The following is a 17167-nucleotide window of genomic DNA, read 5'->3' as shown; positions in this document are numbered from 1 at the left end:
TAGGTTATTAGTTTGCTATTATATACAATTTTCCCTAAAATATTTGCTAACTAGATGAGATTAATTAATATAAATCAATTAAATAAGCTTCTTAATTTTAATGAAATAAAATAATCGTTGAAATTATGACATAATTAAGTCAAAAATACAAACTATTTAATGGCTAATAAAATATTTAAGCACAGTAAAATATTCTTGGATACGAATTTTCGAATAATCCTAAAATATATTAGTTATATACATATATTAACTAAAAGTTATGAAAATAGTAATATTAACTTAATATTAACTAATATAATCCTAATATATATTAGTTATATATATATAACCTTAGAAGATCTAATTATTTCAAGTCGCTTAAAATTAATAAACTCGTTAATTAATTATGTCGTCGTGGGTCAAAATCGGGTGTCAACACATAGTTTTCATGGGTCATATATTTGTGCTAAAGATGTGTTGAATGTATCAAAATATAATTTAATCTTATAATCTTAAACATGTTATGTGAAAAGTTAAAATTCAAAAGTTGTTAGGGTTTTGCCCTAATTTTTTTTACCTTATTTTCTTTAATTTCATGATGCCAAAAGGGGAAAAAATCTGTGTATATCACTTATGTAAATACACTTGCATAGTTTATCATCATCATCGATTGTGTGTGCATGTACGAATATATGTTTAGCATGAGTTAGATCGACACAAAGAGTTCAGAACAGAGTTTTATGTTCCATTGTCAAGATATAGGAATTATGTTCTATTTATTTCAACTGCAACTAAGATATGTAACAAATCATACTTCTTCTAAACACACTAATTAACTCAACCGCCAAACTCTTCGGTCTAGGCTTCATCATCTTTCCATTTTAACACGAAATTATTCACTTGGTCAATTAGAGATGTCGATTTCAACCATAGATACCACGTAGAGGCAGCCATTCCCTCTTCAGATGTCCCTCTACAACTGATGACTTCTTTTAAGTAACGATGCCACTTGGTCTTGAATGGACATTCTTTACCACAATTTTCCTTTTGTATACACCCTTTAAGTGTAGACATCACCTGCATTTAAGCAAAAAACATCATACAATAATGCTTGTGAGACGAGTAATCAACATTTAACAATAATTTTTTTCATTGTAAAACAATTCTTTTACACTATTGGTGTCTAAAAGTTAAACTCAAATTAATGTCTTAGTTTTTTGAGGTAATAAATAAAGAAATTACCTGCAGTGCTTTGCCATCTGTACATGCAATTATGGAAATGATATTGGGACTCTTGTACATTAACATTCCAATGATCGATTCAACACGCATCATAGATGCAAAGAATATCTCGACAGCATGGGTTGGTGGAATAACAATTTCTCTCGGATTTTCATAAATAAGGATGCTTTTGGTCTGCAAGAATTTTGTCAATGGCATAATTTAAACCCAATTTAACATAAATCAATGGCATAAGCATAGAAATAATGTAAACTACCTGGCGGCAAGATATTATTAACATGAAATCATTAGAATTGTTGAACTTTTGAACAAAGTGATGAAGACTCGTGTACCAACTGCTGTCCACTGATCCAAAGTGTGTGGCGGGCATGAAGAAATGGAATCGGGCTCTTTCTAGGGAAGAAGTATCCATATTCATATATGAGAAGGGAATTTTAGTACCACGAAAATCAAAGTCCAATAAATTTGGAGCTTGAATCGTGAGTTTTTCCAGTGTGTTCAACCCTAATAATAAGGTGAATTTCTTGAGTTTTTCACTCTGAATCTCTATATGATTCAGCTTATAGCAGCTTTCTAGTTCCAATTCTGAAATGTTTGGGAACTTGCAGAATATATCTTGAAACTGTTGTCCTGTAATGCTGCCACCAACGAGCTCGAGTGTTTGTAAAGTATTGTAACCATCCAAAATAGCAATTTCGCAAGGAAGAATATTTTCCCGTCCAGCATATTCTTTATATCTAAAGCATCGAAGATATGGAGATTGGACTATCACACTATGGAGTTTGCAAAAAGTTGTAGTCAAATACTGGAGATGTACCAGGCCAAAAATATGACATTTGCTTATACTCTCACAATACTCTAAACTTAGAATCCTGATAGATGGGCATCTGTTGATAACTCTTTGTAATTGTGCATCTGAAATATGGACATGGCACAAAGAAAGAGCCTCAAGACAACAAAATCTTATGCGAGTGGTGCTAATATCAAATTCAATCTTGCACCTACTTAATGACAATGATTTCAGATATTTAGCATCATAAATAACATCAGGTAATCTATATGATGTTAAAAAGGGAAGGTGAACCCCCAGCTCTGTGACATTGAGTTTAACCGCCAATTCAATCCAAGTATCCAGGTGAGAATCCACTTCTGGATCACAATAAGCAAGGATGAATTGTTCAAGATGTAACTTTTTTTCAATATGGGATCGCAGGGATTGATCAACCAACTTGACATAGTTTTCAAGGGGCATAAGTTTGTCGCGGAGTTTTGACCAAAATGAGCTATTTTTAAAATCAATTCACCAAAATAATATGTTTTTAACTTTTTTCACAAAACTAGTATAAACGTACTTTATGGTAACGTTTTAGGATATTTTCATTATAAAAATTCAACGGACAAAAAGTTAACGGATTGGCGACGTTAAACGCATAAACGTAACTGTGAGTAACGTTTTATATCTAAAACGTTACTCAAGAGTACGTTTTTGGAGAATCCAATCACGGGCCACTGACTCCAATCCTGCAAAGGCGGAGTCAAATCATTCAACTGTAAAACGTTACTATGAGTAACGTTTTACACTTAAAATGTTACTTTGAGTCCCGTTTCTTAAGAATCCAATCACGGGCCTTCGACTTCTGCAAATTTAGAATATATTTAGCTATAAAACGTTACTCACAGTAACGTTTTACCTTAAAAACGTTGCTATCAATTACAACACTCTGTTAAAATCATATTCCTCCATTTTTCAAACTGACCAAAGTGAGTATAAATAAATGTTGTTGTAATTTTTTTTCATGTTCAAATATAATTCAGCAAAAATTTTCCTTGTATGGTCCATTTTAAAAATAATATTCAGAAAATTTCATCAGGTATGAATTAAATAAGTGAAGTTTATCCTTTGTTATGTTCTTATTATAGCTTTAAAATTATCTTTCTAATTTAATAATATTGTTTTAAAAAATATTTTATCTTTATGTGTAGGATTAAGATGACGAGCTTTGAACATAATGTGATGGTTGCTTTGTATTGGGGTGGAGAAATAATTACGGATATGAACGGATTTAGGTATACTGAATGTGCTAGAACGATTATTAGCATGTCGACTTCAACTACCTATGTTGAATTGGTTGGATTGTTACATGAGAAAATGGGAACATATAGTGAAAATATTAATATGGATATTTCTGGAAAATATCCATGTTCAATTCAAGGTAACAATACAAGGTTCATTGAGTTTAAAATTGAGAATGACCAATCTTTGTTACAATTTCTTTTCATACCTCAAAAATTTGCGGATAAGATTGATATAAATGTTTTGGAGATGTATGTAAAGACTGTATCGACAAGCCAAAATGTTGCATTTCAAGTTAGTGGTCATCATGGTTATCACATGAATTTGTTGGCTCAAAATTATGGCCTTACCACGATCAATCAACCTCATTTTGTAGAACCGATTGTTCAACCATCATTTCAACAATTGTTGATGCATGATCATCGATCATTTGGTGAAGGCTCAACTAGTCAAATGCATATTGATAATAGTCACATGGAATATGAGGCTAGGTAAACAACAAATCTTTATTTTATTAAATTTTAGTCTAACAATTTAATAAGATAATTTTTATTGTAAGTATACACAAATTATCTCTTATAAATAGAAGAAATAATATTTTAGAATATTTATTATCGCTTTTAAAACAAGCTTGTATATTTATAATTTTGCTAGAATTTGACTAATATTTTTTTTACAGAGATACTGATATCAACGTTGATCTATATAATGATGTAAATGCTGAAATTAGTGATGAAAGTTCGGAGGAAGATGAACCTCCGAAAGATGGTGATGAAAGTGAACCTGATGAAGATATCGATGATATTAGCGATTTTTCTCAAAATGGTGTAAATCTTCATAATCATGATCAAGGTGTGTCTCATGACATACCCTATTTCAGGACATTAGAGAATGAGGAAGACATTTTTATGTCTACATGTGAATCTGAGATGGAATGTTGTTCCGTTTGGTCTGAGCATGCAAAAAAAGATTTAAAAAAAGGTATGCTTTTTAGTAGTAAAGAAAAGTTGAAAATGGCTGTAACGATTTGGAGTTTGCACAAAAATAAGGAGTTCAAGGTGGTAACATCTACCAAAAGTCTATGGGTTGTGAGATGTAAGTTTTATAATTTATTGGGTTGCATGTGGTTTCTTCGAGGACGACAAGTTGGAGATAAACTTTGGAAGATAGGAAAATATGTTGAAAACCATAGATGTGAGACTGAGGGGCTTTCTAGCGGTCACGCCAACCTAAATACTAATTTGATTGCATCACTACTTCTAAATCAAATTAGAAAAAATCCTAAGTTCTTGGTGGTAGATGTCATTTCAAAGGTTCATGAAAATTTTGGTCACCAAGTGACATATAGGAAAGCATGGCTTGGACGTCATCGCGCATTTGAATTGGTATATGGTGACTTTGAGAAATCATTTAGTGACCTACCTAAATTTTTTGCAGCTTTTCAACACTTTAACCATGGAACAATTGTGGAATGGAAACACGAAGAGTCTGTGAGTTCATCGGAGGTAAAAACTTTTAAATTTGTATTTTGGGCTTTCAAGCCATGCATTGATGGATTCCAAACATGTCGCCCAGTTATTTCAGTAGATGGAACTCATATTTATGGAAAATATGAGATCAAATTATTAATTGCTGTTGGAATTGATGGAAATGATAACATTCTCCCTTTAGCGTTTGCCATTGTAGACAAAGAATCAAAAGAGGCATGGAAATGGTTTTTTAGAAATTTGAGTGCACATGTGATAAAAAGTAGACAAAATGTATGTGTTATATCTGATAGGGCAAAAGGAATCTTGACTAGTTTGCAGGAGTTGCGGCGATTTCAAGAGCCTCGAGTCTTCCATCGGTTTTGCATAAGACATCTTAAGAGCAACTTTCAATCTAAATTTCCAAACAAGGACCTTAGCAGATTGATGTGGAGGGCTGCTTCAGCCCATCAAGTAAGGAAGTTTGAGTCCATGATGTGGCAAATTAAAGAAGAAAATATCGAAGCATATGCATACCTCATGGAAATTCCCTTGGATAAATGGACTGTTAGCCATGATGATGGAAAAAGATGGGGAGTGTTGACAACAAATCTTTCAGAGTCATTCAATGGAGTGTTGAAAAAAGCATGAGGTTTGCCTGTCACTGCTATGATTAGACTTTCATTGGAGCAAACTATTGAACGGTATACCCGTAGGTCTCAAATAGCACACCAACTTGCAGAGCAAAATGAATTATGGACCGGGAGGTTCAAAATAAAGTGGGAGAAGAATTATGAAAGTTCAAAGAGGCACTTTGTTTTTGATTGGAATATACCCACAGAAGTATACGAGGTTAGATCTATACAAGTTGATGGTACTGGTGGTAATCCTCATTGTGTTTCACTAAATGAAAGAAAATGTGATTGTGGAAAATGGGTTAATCTGCACTTCCCGTGTTCACATGTCATGAAGGTAACTGATAGAATGGGAGGGCTAGCTAGAAATTTTGTTAGCGAGCATTTCACAATAGAGAATTATGTTGCAACATATTCTGGGTCATTCTCACCAATTGGTCATGAGTCATATTGGCCATCTCCAAGTTTTACAATGACAAGTAATGAATTCTATCATCGTCCTAATCGGCCAAGGACAACTAGAATACATAATGAAATGGATCGTAGTTCTACAGTGTATGAGCGAGCTTGTGGATTATGCAGGCAGACAGGACATGATAGGCGTCAATGTCCCAATCGTAATTAAATTTAAGTGAATAATTGTGGGTCAATGTCTAATGGTGTTAATTTTCTTTATGTTATCTAATGTAATGTGAATTTTTCCAGATTGCTAATAAAGGAAAATTATTAATGTTAATTTCCATTTATATTAATTTCCTTTCAATTATTAGTGCTAAACTTGTTGAAGTGTTTTCTACAAAGGTGCTTTAAAAGTCCTTATCTCAAGAGCATATACCATCATAGCAAGATTTCAGGTACATCAATGGTTGGCGGAAGGAACTTAGGTGATGTTTGGTTGGGAGTAGTGGAGAAAGTGATCTCCACTTATACTTAGTGTTAGTATAATGTTTTGTTTCATTCTTTCTTTCCACATAAAATTTAGGATATTTATAGTACAATTTTTGTTTCCACTTCTCTTGTCGCATAACTGATATCCTCTTTAAGTTATGCGGCAATATATTATTTTATGCAAGATAAGAATGTGGGGATGGTATAATATGGAGTAAAATTACGAGATGACAAAAATAACCCTTCACGTGTTATCCAATATTTATTTTGTCAAAAGAATTTAAAAAATATTTTTAATATGCACTTTAGTATAACAAATCTAACATCCATTGAGTAAATAATCCTTCCACTACAGCTCTTGTATTATAACCTTAACCTTGCATTTTAATCCCTACATTACAATCTCTACATTGCCATCCATGCATTTCTAATTCCCCTATAACTTGCTTCTAATCCAAACGACCCATTAAAGCATTGTGGTACCTGAGATAGTTGCTATTTACCCGGAATACATATATGAGCTACCTATTATTTATGTCAATAAGAGATGCTATACTAAGATTTCAGGCATTATCTTTTAACCACACTTTCTGAAGTGCAAAAGAATAACAAGAAGGAAAGTAAAGAACCAGCAGGAGCATAAGTAGGAAATAAGCACTGAATGTATGCTAATGAGGCAAAACATCCTTGAAGTTGATGTATAAAAGCCACAAATTTGTTTCTTCACCTCAGCAGGAGATTTGTTATGCTCCCTGAAATCACCCATATATATAGAACATGTTGCTTTACAAAATAATGACTAGTAGCTTCATTCTTCACAAAAAATCTCTACTATTCACCAAGGGTTATCCAGAATATCAACAAGCTGCATCAACCTAAGAAAAAATGATTAAGAAAACTTTGATGAGTTATATTCACCAAGAATCTCAAAGTTAAAGAATATAAATATCAACTAAAATTAAGTAACTAATTAAACTTTTCATCTTTCCCATGAAATTTTTAGTATATCCTTTAGATTCCATCTGCAGTGTAGAGAAGAGGAGACATAAAAACAAAGAGAAGAAAATTTCTCATGATAACCACTCTGATGGAACTTGCTGCCATCGTGAACTGCTTCATTCTTTAGTAGTCACATTTTGAACTTGCTGCCATCGTGAAATTCTGGTATTTATCTTTATTTTCTGTATGGGATGTTTGACAGGTACAAAGGATGCAAATACAAGGAACACAAGTGAGGTGGAATCAGATGTATCTTCCAAAAAAATTATACAAGATGATGCACTCGATGATGATTCGTGACAAACGTAAGAACAGGGACTCAAAGGATGATTCTAAGAAAGACTTGGTTTCAGCAAAGAACCCAGACGCTTATATTTCCGATGTGTCAACGCAGAAGGGGAGAGTCAAAGGAACAAGTCCTTGCAGAGTAACTAAACAAACATGATACATATCACTGTTTCAACTAATCCTTGTAGAAGACAGGCAAAAAGACAGGAAATGCATCAATAAATGCTTGATCTAAACCAGAATCATGTAAATGGAATAACTGTTGTAACTTTCTTTGCAAAGCATCTGAACTAGAAACTTCAGGATATCCATTAGATTGAGATGATGCTGAAGAAGAAGGGTGTTTGATAAGAAACCTAACTAGCAAATGAAGCAGACCAGATATGGAAAACAGGACAGCTTAGAATCTAAGAACTTTTCAGATGGGTATGCGTAGAAACCCATCTTTGTGACTCAACTTCACCAAATGAACAAATCATCCCAACAACTCATTAAAAAAACCCAACTTTTTATCTACCTTTCACCATCTCAGAAGCTTAAAAAAACTCAAACATCTAGAATCACTGTCCCTTCAGATTCAAGAAAAGTTGGTGTCTTTTGTTTTTTTTCCAGATTGATAACAAGCCTGAACTTCTCAAAGAAAATCAATTTGCAAAGACAAGACTGTAATTCATGTTTCAAAACCAAAAGAGAACTGTCATTGTAAGAAAATATGATTGATTTCTTAGACACACACAAAACACTAAATTTCCTCATACTCCAAAACATGGAAAAAACAATAATTTAACAAGGAGTACCAAATTTGGATACCTGAAACCTCTCAATTACAGTTCTTTGTTTCTCGTTGCTTGTTTTTTTTTTGCCATGCTGGTAAAGATAGTGACTCCCTGACAAACAAGAATAATTTTCAGTTGTTCGACTAAACAGAGGAGCATTTATGTCAAAAAAATAAAATAAAGATGTTAATAGTACCAGTCTCACAACGCTTAGGGAAAATCCTACGCTTCTCCTTCGCTGATGGTTCACCACATTCGTTTGCATTCTCCACTTCATTGTTGGAGTCCTCTAAATGATTAACAACACCAGGGGTCTCAATGGACATTGGCAGCCCAGGTGATGAATTAAAGTTGGGGGCATTCTCAAAATGTTGAGGTCGAGAACCACCAAATACATTCTCAAGTGATGAAAGACTAGAATTCCTTAATATTTGTGATGCCGTGTATGGAACAATATCAGTATTTGTTGGTTGTTATGTCATACCTGATGCCCCGGGAGTGAATTCTTGAGTTTGGCCCCTTGAAATGGAACCAAAATCACAAGTTGTGTGATCATCTTCGGAAACTGATTCATCCATTTCAATAGGTGCTCGTCCTTTCTCAACAGCACGAGCCCTCCTACCGGCAACACCACCTTTTCCTCGCCTACGAACCGGATGATGTAAATGATCATCATGTACCTCATCTCTTCTATAATCGGCTTGTACATTAATCCTAGCAGCCTCGTGCACATATGTCAAGCACTTTTCTCCTTCATTTTGGACCATTGCACGAAATATGTATAAATCCTCCATTGATGGCTGATCACCAAGGGCTTTTGCTCTATCAACCATGGAATGAATATGACGCACCTACACAAAGATCAATTTTTTTTCTTACAAACATTTTCCATTCTTTTTTCTAACAGATGCTCAAACAAAGATCAAACTAAAGCACTTATTTTATATTTTTTAAGAAGAAACATAGGTAACAATTTTCCAAGTAACATTTTTCGAGAAGAAGCAATATTATACTCAAAAGATAAATCACAAACACACTAAATCTAATACATACCATTGTTTCATATGCCGTTGAATTGGGCACATAACCTTCTTGTTGTTGAGGACACTGAGTAGGATTACCAATAACAAGACGAGTAATGCGTCTAAACCAAATAAGGTAAGGGTCGTCATATCGAAGTGGTTCACGATTGACCGGAGTATCACAAACATATTGAAGTCGTTGGTTCCAAAGAGGCAACCATTGTGCATGCTCCAAGTACCAATTTGTATTTCGTCTGCCCCTACGATCATGGTGAAAATGTGTGGCGTCAAATAGAAATGGAGTTGGTATCGTTTGTTTTAATCCAAATTGTCTCATAACTCGATCAGGCAAGTGAACCTCAACGATATCCCAACAAAAAATTGGAGCTCTTACACGCCATATTTCTCATCCAATTCGACAATAATCAGGAAGACTCTCAATTAAGTCATCAGAATATGGTTCCCAAATAAACTACATAAAGAAAAATACATGAGTTTCAACTACAATATATACATAATTTTTTTAAAGAAAAACAGTATAACATCAAACCTGATCCTCTGTCATGGAATCAAGTGCATCCCTAAAAACTTTCAACACATGCTTAGTGGTATCAGTTCAACTAAAATGTGCAAACCATCTAGTAGCACGTGGACCCCTAGGTAAACAAGCAAGAAAATTATTTTCGATGTCCCTTTGTGCTATTACCTGAGGTCTGAGGACGGTTACTCTCTCCCATGCCCAAATCTAAACATAATATATAAATATATAATTATGATATTATAAACTAGAAGAAATATTTATAAAGAATTGATGTAATTATTAAGTATACCTGAAGCAGTGGTAGAAAGCCAGCTATCTCATTTTGGTTACTCTGTGAGGCCTTACAGAGAAAGCGATACAAGCACGCTAAGGTCGCACTACCCCAACTATAAGAGCTAACTACATTGAGATCCTCGAGCATAGGAAGGCACATAAGCTTTAGATAGTTGCCGGATGTATCTGCCATCATCATACCAGCAATCATCCAAAACATGTAACATCTAGCCATTTGATCGATCATTTCTTGTGTTGTCAAGTCAGGTAACTGTAGTTGCTCGAGCATATGCGCATTAAGTGCAGTTACCTTGAGGCTACTACGGTTGAAGTCTTGAGGACGTGGAATAAAACCTAACAATCTTTGACAAATATTTTGCCAATCCCCTATGGTCCTTATCGACTCATCACCAAGTACTGGATCACCATTCACAGGTAAGCCATACAACACTTCTACATCTTGCAAGGTGATTGTTGCCTCACCCGTTCTAAAGTGAAATGTATGAGTCTCGGGACGCCATCTCTCTACTAGTGAAGTGATCAAGCTACGATCAATAGAAGGTCAATTTGATCTATAAACACCATATAGTCCTGATAACTCAATCATTTCTAAGACTCGTGGATGAATGGGATATTTCTTTACGAGGTCCCAAAATTTTCCATCACACCTCCTCGTATTTAAAATCATATTAACACTTCCATTCCATATATCCCGTGACCTATGGGTAAGTTGTTGAGTTAGTACCGATGGTTCAAGTGGACCGGGATCCAATCGATATACACTATAACCAGTCATATACGTATCTATTAAACTGAAAAATCCATATGAAAGTAAATTAAATATAATTGTTAGTCCAAAATATAACAACCAAATCAAAGTAATGTACTGTCACCAAATTGTTTCTCTTTGCATCAACAATATGCATGAATTCAAAATAAAAACAGAACATGCAGATTAGAATTTCTTGAGTGATTATTCTATATAACCAAAACGATATAAATACGAGAAGATAGAAATTCTAAAATTCAAGCATTCCATCTACTAGTTTGTAAGGAAAAAAAAACATACCTCAAGGCTCTAATACAGGAAATTAACTTGATTCCAAGCTTTCCAGAAGATTGATAGCCACAATTTATCGTGAAACTCGATATAACAAGAAATCCCCAAAATCGATTTGGAAAACTACCGCTACCGTTTATCCACGAAATGAAATTTTAATTCATTCATTGTCTTCCTGTGTTTTTGTTCTTTCACGCCTCCTCTTCGTCCACAAATTACCGATCGAAAATGGAACTAATTTTATATTACTGACCATACATGAACAGGGATGGTGAAGGAACTTACAGATGGCTATATAATCAAGTATCATGCGAAAGGGTTGGAGAGTGACCCAATTGAAATTGACTTCACTCCTCCCTTCAGGTTTGGGAGCTTTTCTGCTTTGTCATGTTTTGGTTTAGTTTACAAGGCACTAAGATACTTATGTGTTGCTGAGTTGCTTCTGCAGACGGATTGATATGGTAGAGGAATTGGAGAAGATTGCAAACTTGAATATACTCAAGGATCTCTCAAGTGACGATACCAACAAATATCTTATAGATGCTTGTGCGAAGTTTGAGATCAGATGTGCTCTATCTCTAACAACAACTAGATTACTTAATAAAGTAAAATTTCTTTCAGATATCTTCCAGATAGCCAATTTTTACATATGCAAAGCTTCAAAAGTGACAATGGCGGCTCCAATTTTGTTTTTACAGTGAAAGGGTGAAAGGGTGAAAGGGTTTAGCCTTTTAGATATATTAGGAAATTAGAATTGCTTAGTAGAGCCTTTCAGTAACAAAGTGACGACGTTTAAAGAAAGGGATGGGTCAAGTCACGTTTTAACGTAAAATCGTTACTGTCAGTAACGTTTATTAAGTTAACGGCGTTAAATTTTTTTTAAATCAAATAAAGCCTAAAACATTACCATAAAGTACGTTTATACTATTTTTGTAAAAAAAATTTAAAACGTATTAATTATGTAAATTGATTTTTAAAATAGCTTATTTTGGTCAAAAATTCGTTTGTCGCCTTGCAACTGATTGAATATCAAATTAGGTCTTGAAGTCCAGCAATGGTACCATCTCTTGGATAACATACAACTTATCGCCGCATCTTTGAGGTCAAGGTTAGTGCAACATAAGATGTGATGAATGATATGCAAAGGCAACTCTGATATTATATCTTCTCCACCAACTCTTTTTGCCATATTGCTTCGTTTTGATGTGATGAATGATATGTCCTCTTGAAGGTTTTCACTTTTATACTAAAAAGCCATCATCATATATTTGGGAGAATTAAGTAAATATCCACTTTTGAACACCTATGGTCAAATATTAACCACTATATCTAAAAAGGAAAAAAAAGATAAATATATAATTAGTCGCTATATCTAAAAAGGAAAAAAGATAAATATATAATTAGCCGCTATATCTAAAAAGGAAAAATGACAAACATATTAGTCGCTATATCTAAAAAGGAAAAAGTAAAAATATATAAGCCACTATATCTAAAAAGGAAAAAGGACAAATATATTAACCAATATATCTAAAAAGGAAAAAGAACAAATATATTACCCGCTATATGTAAAAAGAAAAAAGTACAAACATATTGGCCACTACATCTAAAAAGGAAAAAGGGCAAATATATTAGCCGCTATATCTGAAAAGGAAAAAGTACAAACATATTAGCCACTATATCTAAAAAGGAAAAAGAACAAATGTATTAGCCCCTATAGGAAAACCTCTATAAATTAATATAGGTGGGACTAGGATGTTCACGGTTATGGTTAACAATCAAATCAAACTGCACTCTGAATCAAACCGATTAAAAATATTGATATTTTGTTTAGCTTGGTTAGGTTTGGTTCTTAAATTTTGAAAATCGATGCTAATTGGTTTGTTTTGGTTTTACTAAAAAATAATCGCAAAAGTAACCAAATCAAACCGATAAATTAGATATATAAATTTTATAATTATTTATATATTATTTAGAAATAAATTAAAAATATTTTGTTAAATTTTAATTAACTAAAGTTTTTAACTTTACCATTTTCTCAAGGCCAACACTTTAGCTCAAGTATAACAATCTCAAATTCCAGTCCATCAAAATCCATTTTAGTCTTTATCTATTGTATTTCACATAAAACAGTCACACTTTCTCTCAAATGAATCATTTTGTTCATGTAATGATAACTTTAATATTGCTTAATTGCTTTACTGAACTAACATTAACTTTTCTGTAGATTTTTTATATACTTGGTGTTTGTGTCTATCGAAATACGTATATCCTCAAAATAATTATTACTTTCAAATTGAATAAACCAGAATAACAGAACCAAATCGAATCAAGCTGACAATAATCACATCGATGGTTATTATTTTGTTTGGTTTGATTTGGTTTTAGAAATTTAAAAAATTGATTAGATTGGTTTGGTTTTGGTTTAAATCAATAACCGATCCAATTAGAACCACAAACACCCCTAGGTGGGACCATGCAATTTTTATATTTTATAGAGATATTTACATACTCGATAAATTGTTGACACCCATTTTGGCCCTCCGCTATTTAATTAATCTTTAAGTTTTCTCCAACTTCAAACAATTTGAAGAGATCATTTTTTTAAAAAAAATCAAAAATACTTTAGAAATCATTTTCAAGACGATTTCCCTTTTTCCTATAAAATATATCTCTATATACCTGAAATATATAGATTTATATAGTTTTATATAAATATTTAGAAAAACTATTTTACTAAAATGGTGTTTTAACTAAATAAGCATTTTTATTTCAGAAAAAAAATAATTAAGATTTTTTGTCAAGATGATTGTTTTACGTTTTTTGAGTTAGGAAGTTTAATAATTGATTGAAAGCATAATTTATTTCGTTCTAAATTTTATCATCTTATCATTTTCAAGACCAAGGAACCTTCTCCTTTTGATATCCAATTGGACCCTTAACTTACTTTGATGAGCCCAGAAGACCAATTTTGGCCCAAATAAATTATACCAATCACAACCCTTTTTCTTCCTTTATCCCACTTCCAGGCTCCAGCAGCCTTTTCCCACCTTTAATTACGCAGCCCACCAAATAATTCCCAAATGACTTAAGCCTAATTCTCAAACCAAACAGTGACCCACCATACAATTCTTGCGGATTCAACAATCGACCCAATTCTTCCCTACAATATACACGTGTGATTACACCTTCACACCTCTTTTTCTTCCTTCAACCAGTACACCCAACCCACAACGCGACCAAACAAAAACCCAGTAACCAAATTGACAGGTCGCGCGTCCTCTTCCCTTCTACCTTATCTCTCCGCACCAGTCCATTTCGAGAATCGGCCAAATGTCAAAATCTCACACCTCATTCATCCTTTGCGCTAAATCGGACGTCCCATTCAAGTTTCGTTAAGAATCCATTTGAATCATACTGAAATGGTAAAAGTCTATCTCATTCGAACCTTATCTACTAAGAAATTTTGGACTTTGCATTAGTCCCACATTGTTTTCCCCCTCTATTTCGACCTAAAAGTTGTCCTATATAACCCCTTTCTTCTCACTGTTCAAGAGGGGATTTTCGGCAGACTAAAGAGTATCCTAAAAATTTTGGGAATTCTTGGCTCCATAGTATTAAATTTTGTGCCCTTTTGTGGCTGTTTGAGTTTAGAGTGGTGGTGGAATCATATTCGTCAAACTCGTTGTCCGGTTTGCTGCCCCAGAAAAGGTAAAGTTTATCGTCTTATTTAAATTCAAACTTGCAGAGGTGGATTAAATATACTAACTATTAAGTTGGACGACAGAGAGGGAAAATAAATTTTCAACCAAAGATACACTAGACATAAAACCATACCCACAAACATATTCCTTCCTCGACTAGCCAAACATTATTCGAACAGATCAGACCAACCTTAAAACAAGCTAAACCAAGAAAGAAGAGATCTGGGCAAGGAATGATAAGTAACTGTTATTTTCAGCTCATCTTTTAGATTAAAAAAAACAGATCATATAAAAAGTGCAAAGTGACTACCACAATGACTGAATTTTTCAGATTTTTAAGCTTCACTTAGAGATCAATAATTTTCGTCTTTAAAAGAAATATATACATAAATATCTCTATGAAATGATTACATAACCTTCTAGCACATTTCGATGCTTTATAAATTGCAATGGAGACATGAATATTCTTTTACCACAGAAGGAAACTAAAAATTACTATAACCACACAGCGAGATAAGAAGGAAACACGAGTGAAAGTATTGACAAATCTAATAACATTCGTAATGACCTATGAATGACAAGAAATAAAGAAACACGAACGAACATTCAAATATTTGATTAGAATCTAGCTTAAGAATGCAAGGCAAAAGCAGAGAACATTTGAGTAGAAAACCAAATTACGACAAGAGAGCGATGAGGTAAACAAAAATAATAGAGAGTTTACCTTTTCCGTGGCAGCGTGACTTGGACAAAACGATCTTGAGAGCGAACACTTCCACCACTGCGACGACGCACAAAACCAAAATAGAACAAAAGAAGCTAAGACAAAACTTCCGATTTTGAACACGGACTAGTGAGACGAGCAGGGAATAGGATAAGTTAATCGAATATCCACCCCTCTACCTTAGACGCGAATCTCTATATATTATCTGAGTTATTTTCTTAAGCGAACTCTCAATATTTCTTACTCAAACTCCTAGAAAATAACAAAAGCCACTCTTTCCACTATTCCCAAGTCTCTACCCAAAGAAATTCTCCTCCCCTTTCCCTTTTTCGATTTTATCCAAAAAATCCAAAACCAAAAAGAAAACCTCTCTAATATATTTTCTTTCAATGTTGCTGCCCTCTTTTCTATTGTTAGTTCAAAGGTTTTTTTTACTCTCCCCCCAAAAAACCTCCTTTAGCCGAGGAGAACAAAACAATATATACGAGGTTCATTAGGGTTTCGAATTTCGTTGAAATACTAAATCAACCTCTGGTCTTACCCCATAATTTGAAATTCAAATCACCGCACCAAAAAGGGGAGACCACCTTTTCTGGAGAATTTTAGCTCATTTCCAAAGAGGAAAAAAGGAAATTGATGCTTCAGAGGAATCTGCTCACACTGTGTACCCCTTTCTTCACAATTGGATTTTGGGCCTGTTCTGGATGGAAATGCTGAAAAATAAGAGGCCTAAAATGGCTTCCCAAATGGATTAAATATTTGCTAACTAGATGAGATTAATTAATATAAATCAATTAAATAAGCTTCTTAATTTTAACGAAATAAATAATCGATGAAATTATGACATAATTAAGTCAAAAATGCAAACTATTTAATGGCTAATAAAATATTTAAAAAAAAAAAATATTCTTAGATACGAATTTTCGAATAATCCTAAAATATATTAGTTATATACATATATTAACTAAAAATTATGAAAATAGTAATATTAACTTAGAATAATTCGAGAAACACTTTAATATATATATATATATATATATATATATATATATATATATATATATATATATATATATATATATATATATATTTCAACCTTAGAAGATCTAATTATTCAAGTCGTTTAGAATTAAGAAGCTCGTTAATTAATTATGTCGTCGAGGGTCAAAATCGGGTGTCAACAACTATCCCTCATTTTACTCGAAATGATTTAAGAAATTCGAGGAAAATGAAATTGACAACTCCAATTTTGACCGATCACACATTCGTCTTTAGGAAAGGAATTGGTAAGGACTTTAGGAATTACGGTCGAACCCTGAAAACGAGTTCCCGAAATATCTCACACTATATGAGAATTCAAGTCACTTGTATTTCTACTCGAATGGTTGAAAAGGAAATCCATTATGTTAGATAACCTTTGGTTCTGCACAAGTGACAAATCAAAAGAGTATGAAAAGGAGGCTTGGAAATTCTTAGCCATGAATGTTGTGCACTTCACA

The 17167-nt window shown here is 33.4% G+C and overlaps 4 protein-coding genes across 5 annotated transcripts; 1 reads left to right on the top strand and 3 right to left on the bottom strand.

The window, feature by feature from the left end:
- Window positions 1-639: 639 nt before the first annotated feature.
- On the bottom strand, window positions 640-2473 carry LOC101249616 (uncharacterized). The gene is made up of 3 exons (XM_069292217.1): window positions 1478-2473; window positions 1222-1395; window positions 640-1056 (listed from the first exon to the last, which is right to left on the bottom strand). Exons 1-3 carry the CDS (start codon window positions 2471-2473, stop codon window positions 838-840), a joined length of 1389 nt encoding a protein of 462 aa, XP_069148318.1. The 3' UTR covers window positions 640-837.
- Window positions 2474-3211: 738 nt separating this feature from the next.
- Window positions 3212-5802, top strand: LOC138340491 (uncharacterized). The gene is made up of 2 exons (XM_069292216.1): window positions 3212-3786; window positions 3975-5802. Exons 1-2 carry the CDS (start codon window positions 3212-3214, stop codon window positions 5410-5412), a joined length of 2013 nt encoding a protein of 670 aa, XP_069148317.1. The 3' UTR covers window positions 5413-5802.
- Window positions 5803-6749: 947 nt separating this feature from the next.
- LOC138340669 (uncharacterized) lies at window positions 6750-11515 on the bottom strand. Of its 2 annotated transcripts, XM_069292591.1 has the most exons (6): window positions 10200-11515; window positions 9920-10114; window positions 9401-9841; window positions 8544-9198; window positions 8382-8458; window positions 6750-7159 (listed from the first exon to the last, which is right to left on the bottom strand). In XM_069292591.1, exons 3-4 carry the CDS (start codon window positions 9704-9706, stop codon window positions 8821-8823), a joined length of 684 nt encoding a protein of 227 aa, XP_069148692.1. In that variant the 5' UTR covers window positions 9707-9841; window positions 9920-10114; window positions 10200-11515; the 3' UTR covers window positions 6750-7159; window positions 8382-8458; window positions 8544-8820. The 2 variants fall into 2 exon arrangements, with proteins under 2 accessions (XP_069148692.1, XP_069148693.1); XM_069292592.1 differs by having other exon boundaries at window positions 9920-11515.
- LOC138340490 (protein MAIN-LIKE 1-like) lies at window positions 9776-10979 on the bottom strand. The gene is made up of 3 exons (XM_069292215.1): window positions 10852-10979; window positions 10200-10728; window positions 9776-9841 (listed from the first exon to the last, which is right to left on the bottom strand). Exons 1-3 carry the CDS (start codon window positions 10977-10979, stop codon window positions 9776-9778), a joined length of 723 nt encoding a protein of 240 aa, XP_069148316.1.
- Window positions 11516-17167: the final 5652 nt, after the last annotated feature.

This window comes from Solanum lycopersicum, chromosome 12 (assembly GCF_036512215.1).
Source record: "Solanum lycopersicum chromosome 12, SLM_r2.1".
Taxonomy (NCBI): Eukaryota; Viridiplantae; Streptophyta; class Magnoliopsida; order Solanales; family Solanaceae; genus Solanum; species Solanum lycopersicum.
The sequence above is the reverse complement of the archived record's forward strand: the minus strand, read 5'-3'. Positions and strand labels throughout refer to the sequence as shown.

Coding starts and splice junctions, on each gene's coding strand:
- LOC101249616 (XM_069292217.1), bottom strand. CDS start 2,473: ATGCCCCTTGAAAACTATGTCAAGTTGGTTGATCAATCCCTGCGATCC. Junction 1,396..1,477: donor TAATAATATCTTGCCGCCAG/GTAGTTTACATT, acceptor AAATTCTTGCAG/ACCAAAAGCATCCTTATTTA. Junction 1,057..1,221: donor CAGATGGCAAAGCACTGCAG/GTAATTTCTTTA, acceptor GCTTAAATGCAG/GTGATGTCTACACTTAAAGG.
- LOC138340490 (XM_069292215.1), bottom strand. CDS start 10,979: ATGACTGGTTATAGTGTATATCGATTGGATCCCGGTCCACTTGAACCA. Junction 10,729..10,851: donor ATGATTTTAAATACGAGGAG/GTGTGATGGAAA, acceptor TATTGATCGTAG/CTTGATCACTTCACTAGTAG. Junction 9,842..10,199: donor GCTTTCTACCACTGCTTCAG/GTATACTTAATA, acceptor TTCTTTATGTAG/TTTATTTGGGAACCATATTC.
- LOC138340491 (XM_069292216.1), top strand. CDS start 3,212: ATGACGAGCTTTGAACATAATGTGATGGTTGCTTTGTATTGGGGTGGA. Junction 3,787..3,974: donor CACATGGAATATGAGGCTAG/GTAAACAACAAA, acceptor TTTTTTTTACAG/AGATACTGATATCAACGTTG.
- LOC138340669 (XM_069292592.1), bottom strand. CDS start 9,706: ATGAGACAATTTGGATTAAAACAAACGATACCAACTCCATTTCTATTT. Junction 9,199..9,400: donor CAACGGCATATGAAACAATG/GTATGTATTAGA, acceptor ATCTTTGTGTAG/GTGCGTCATATTCATTCCAT.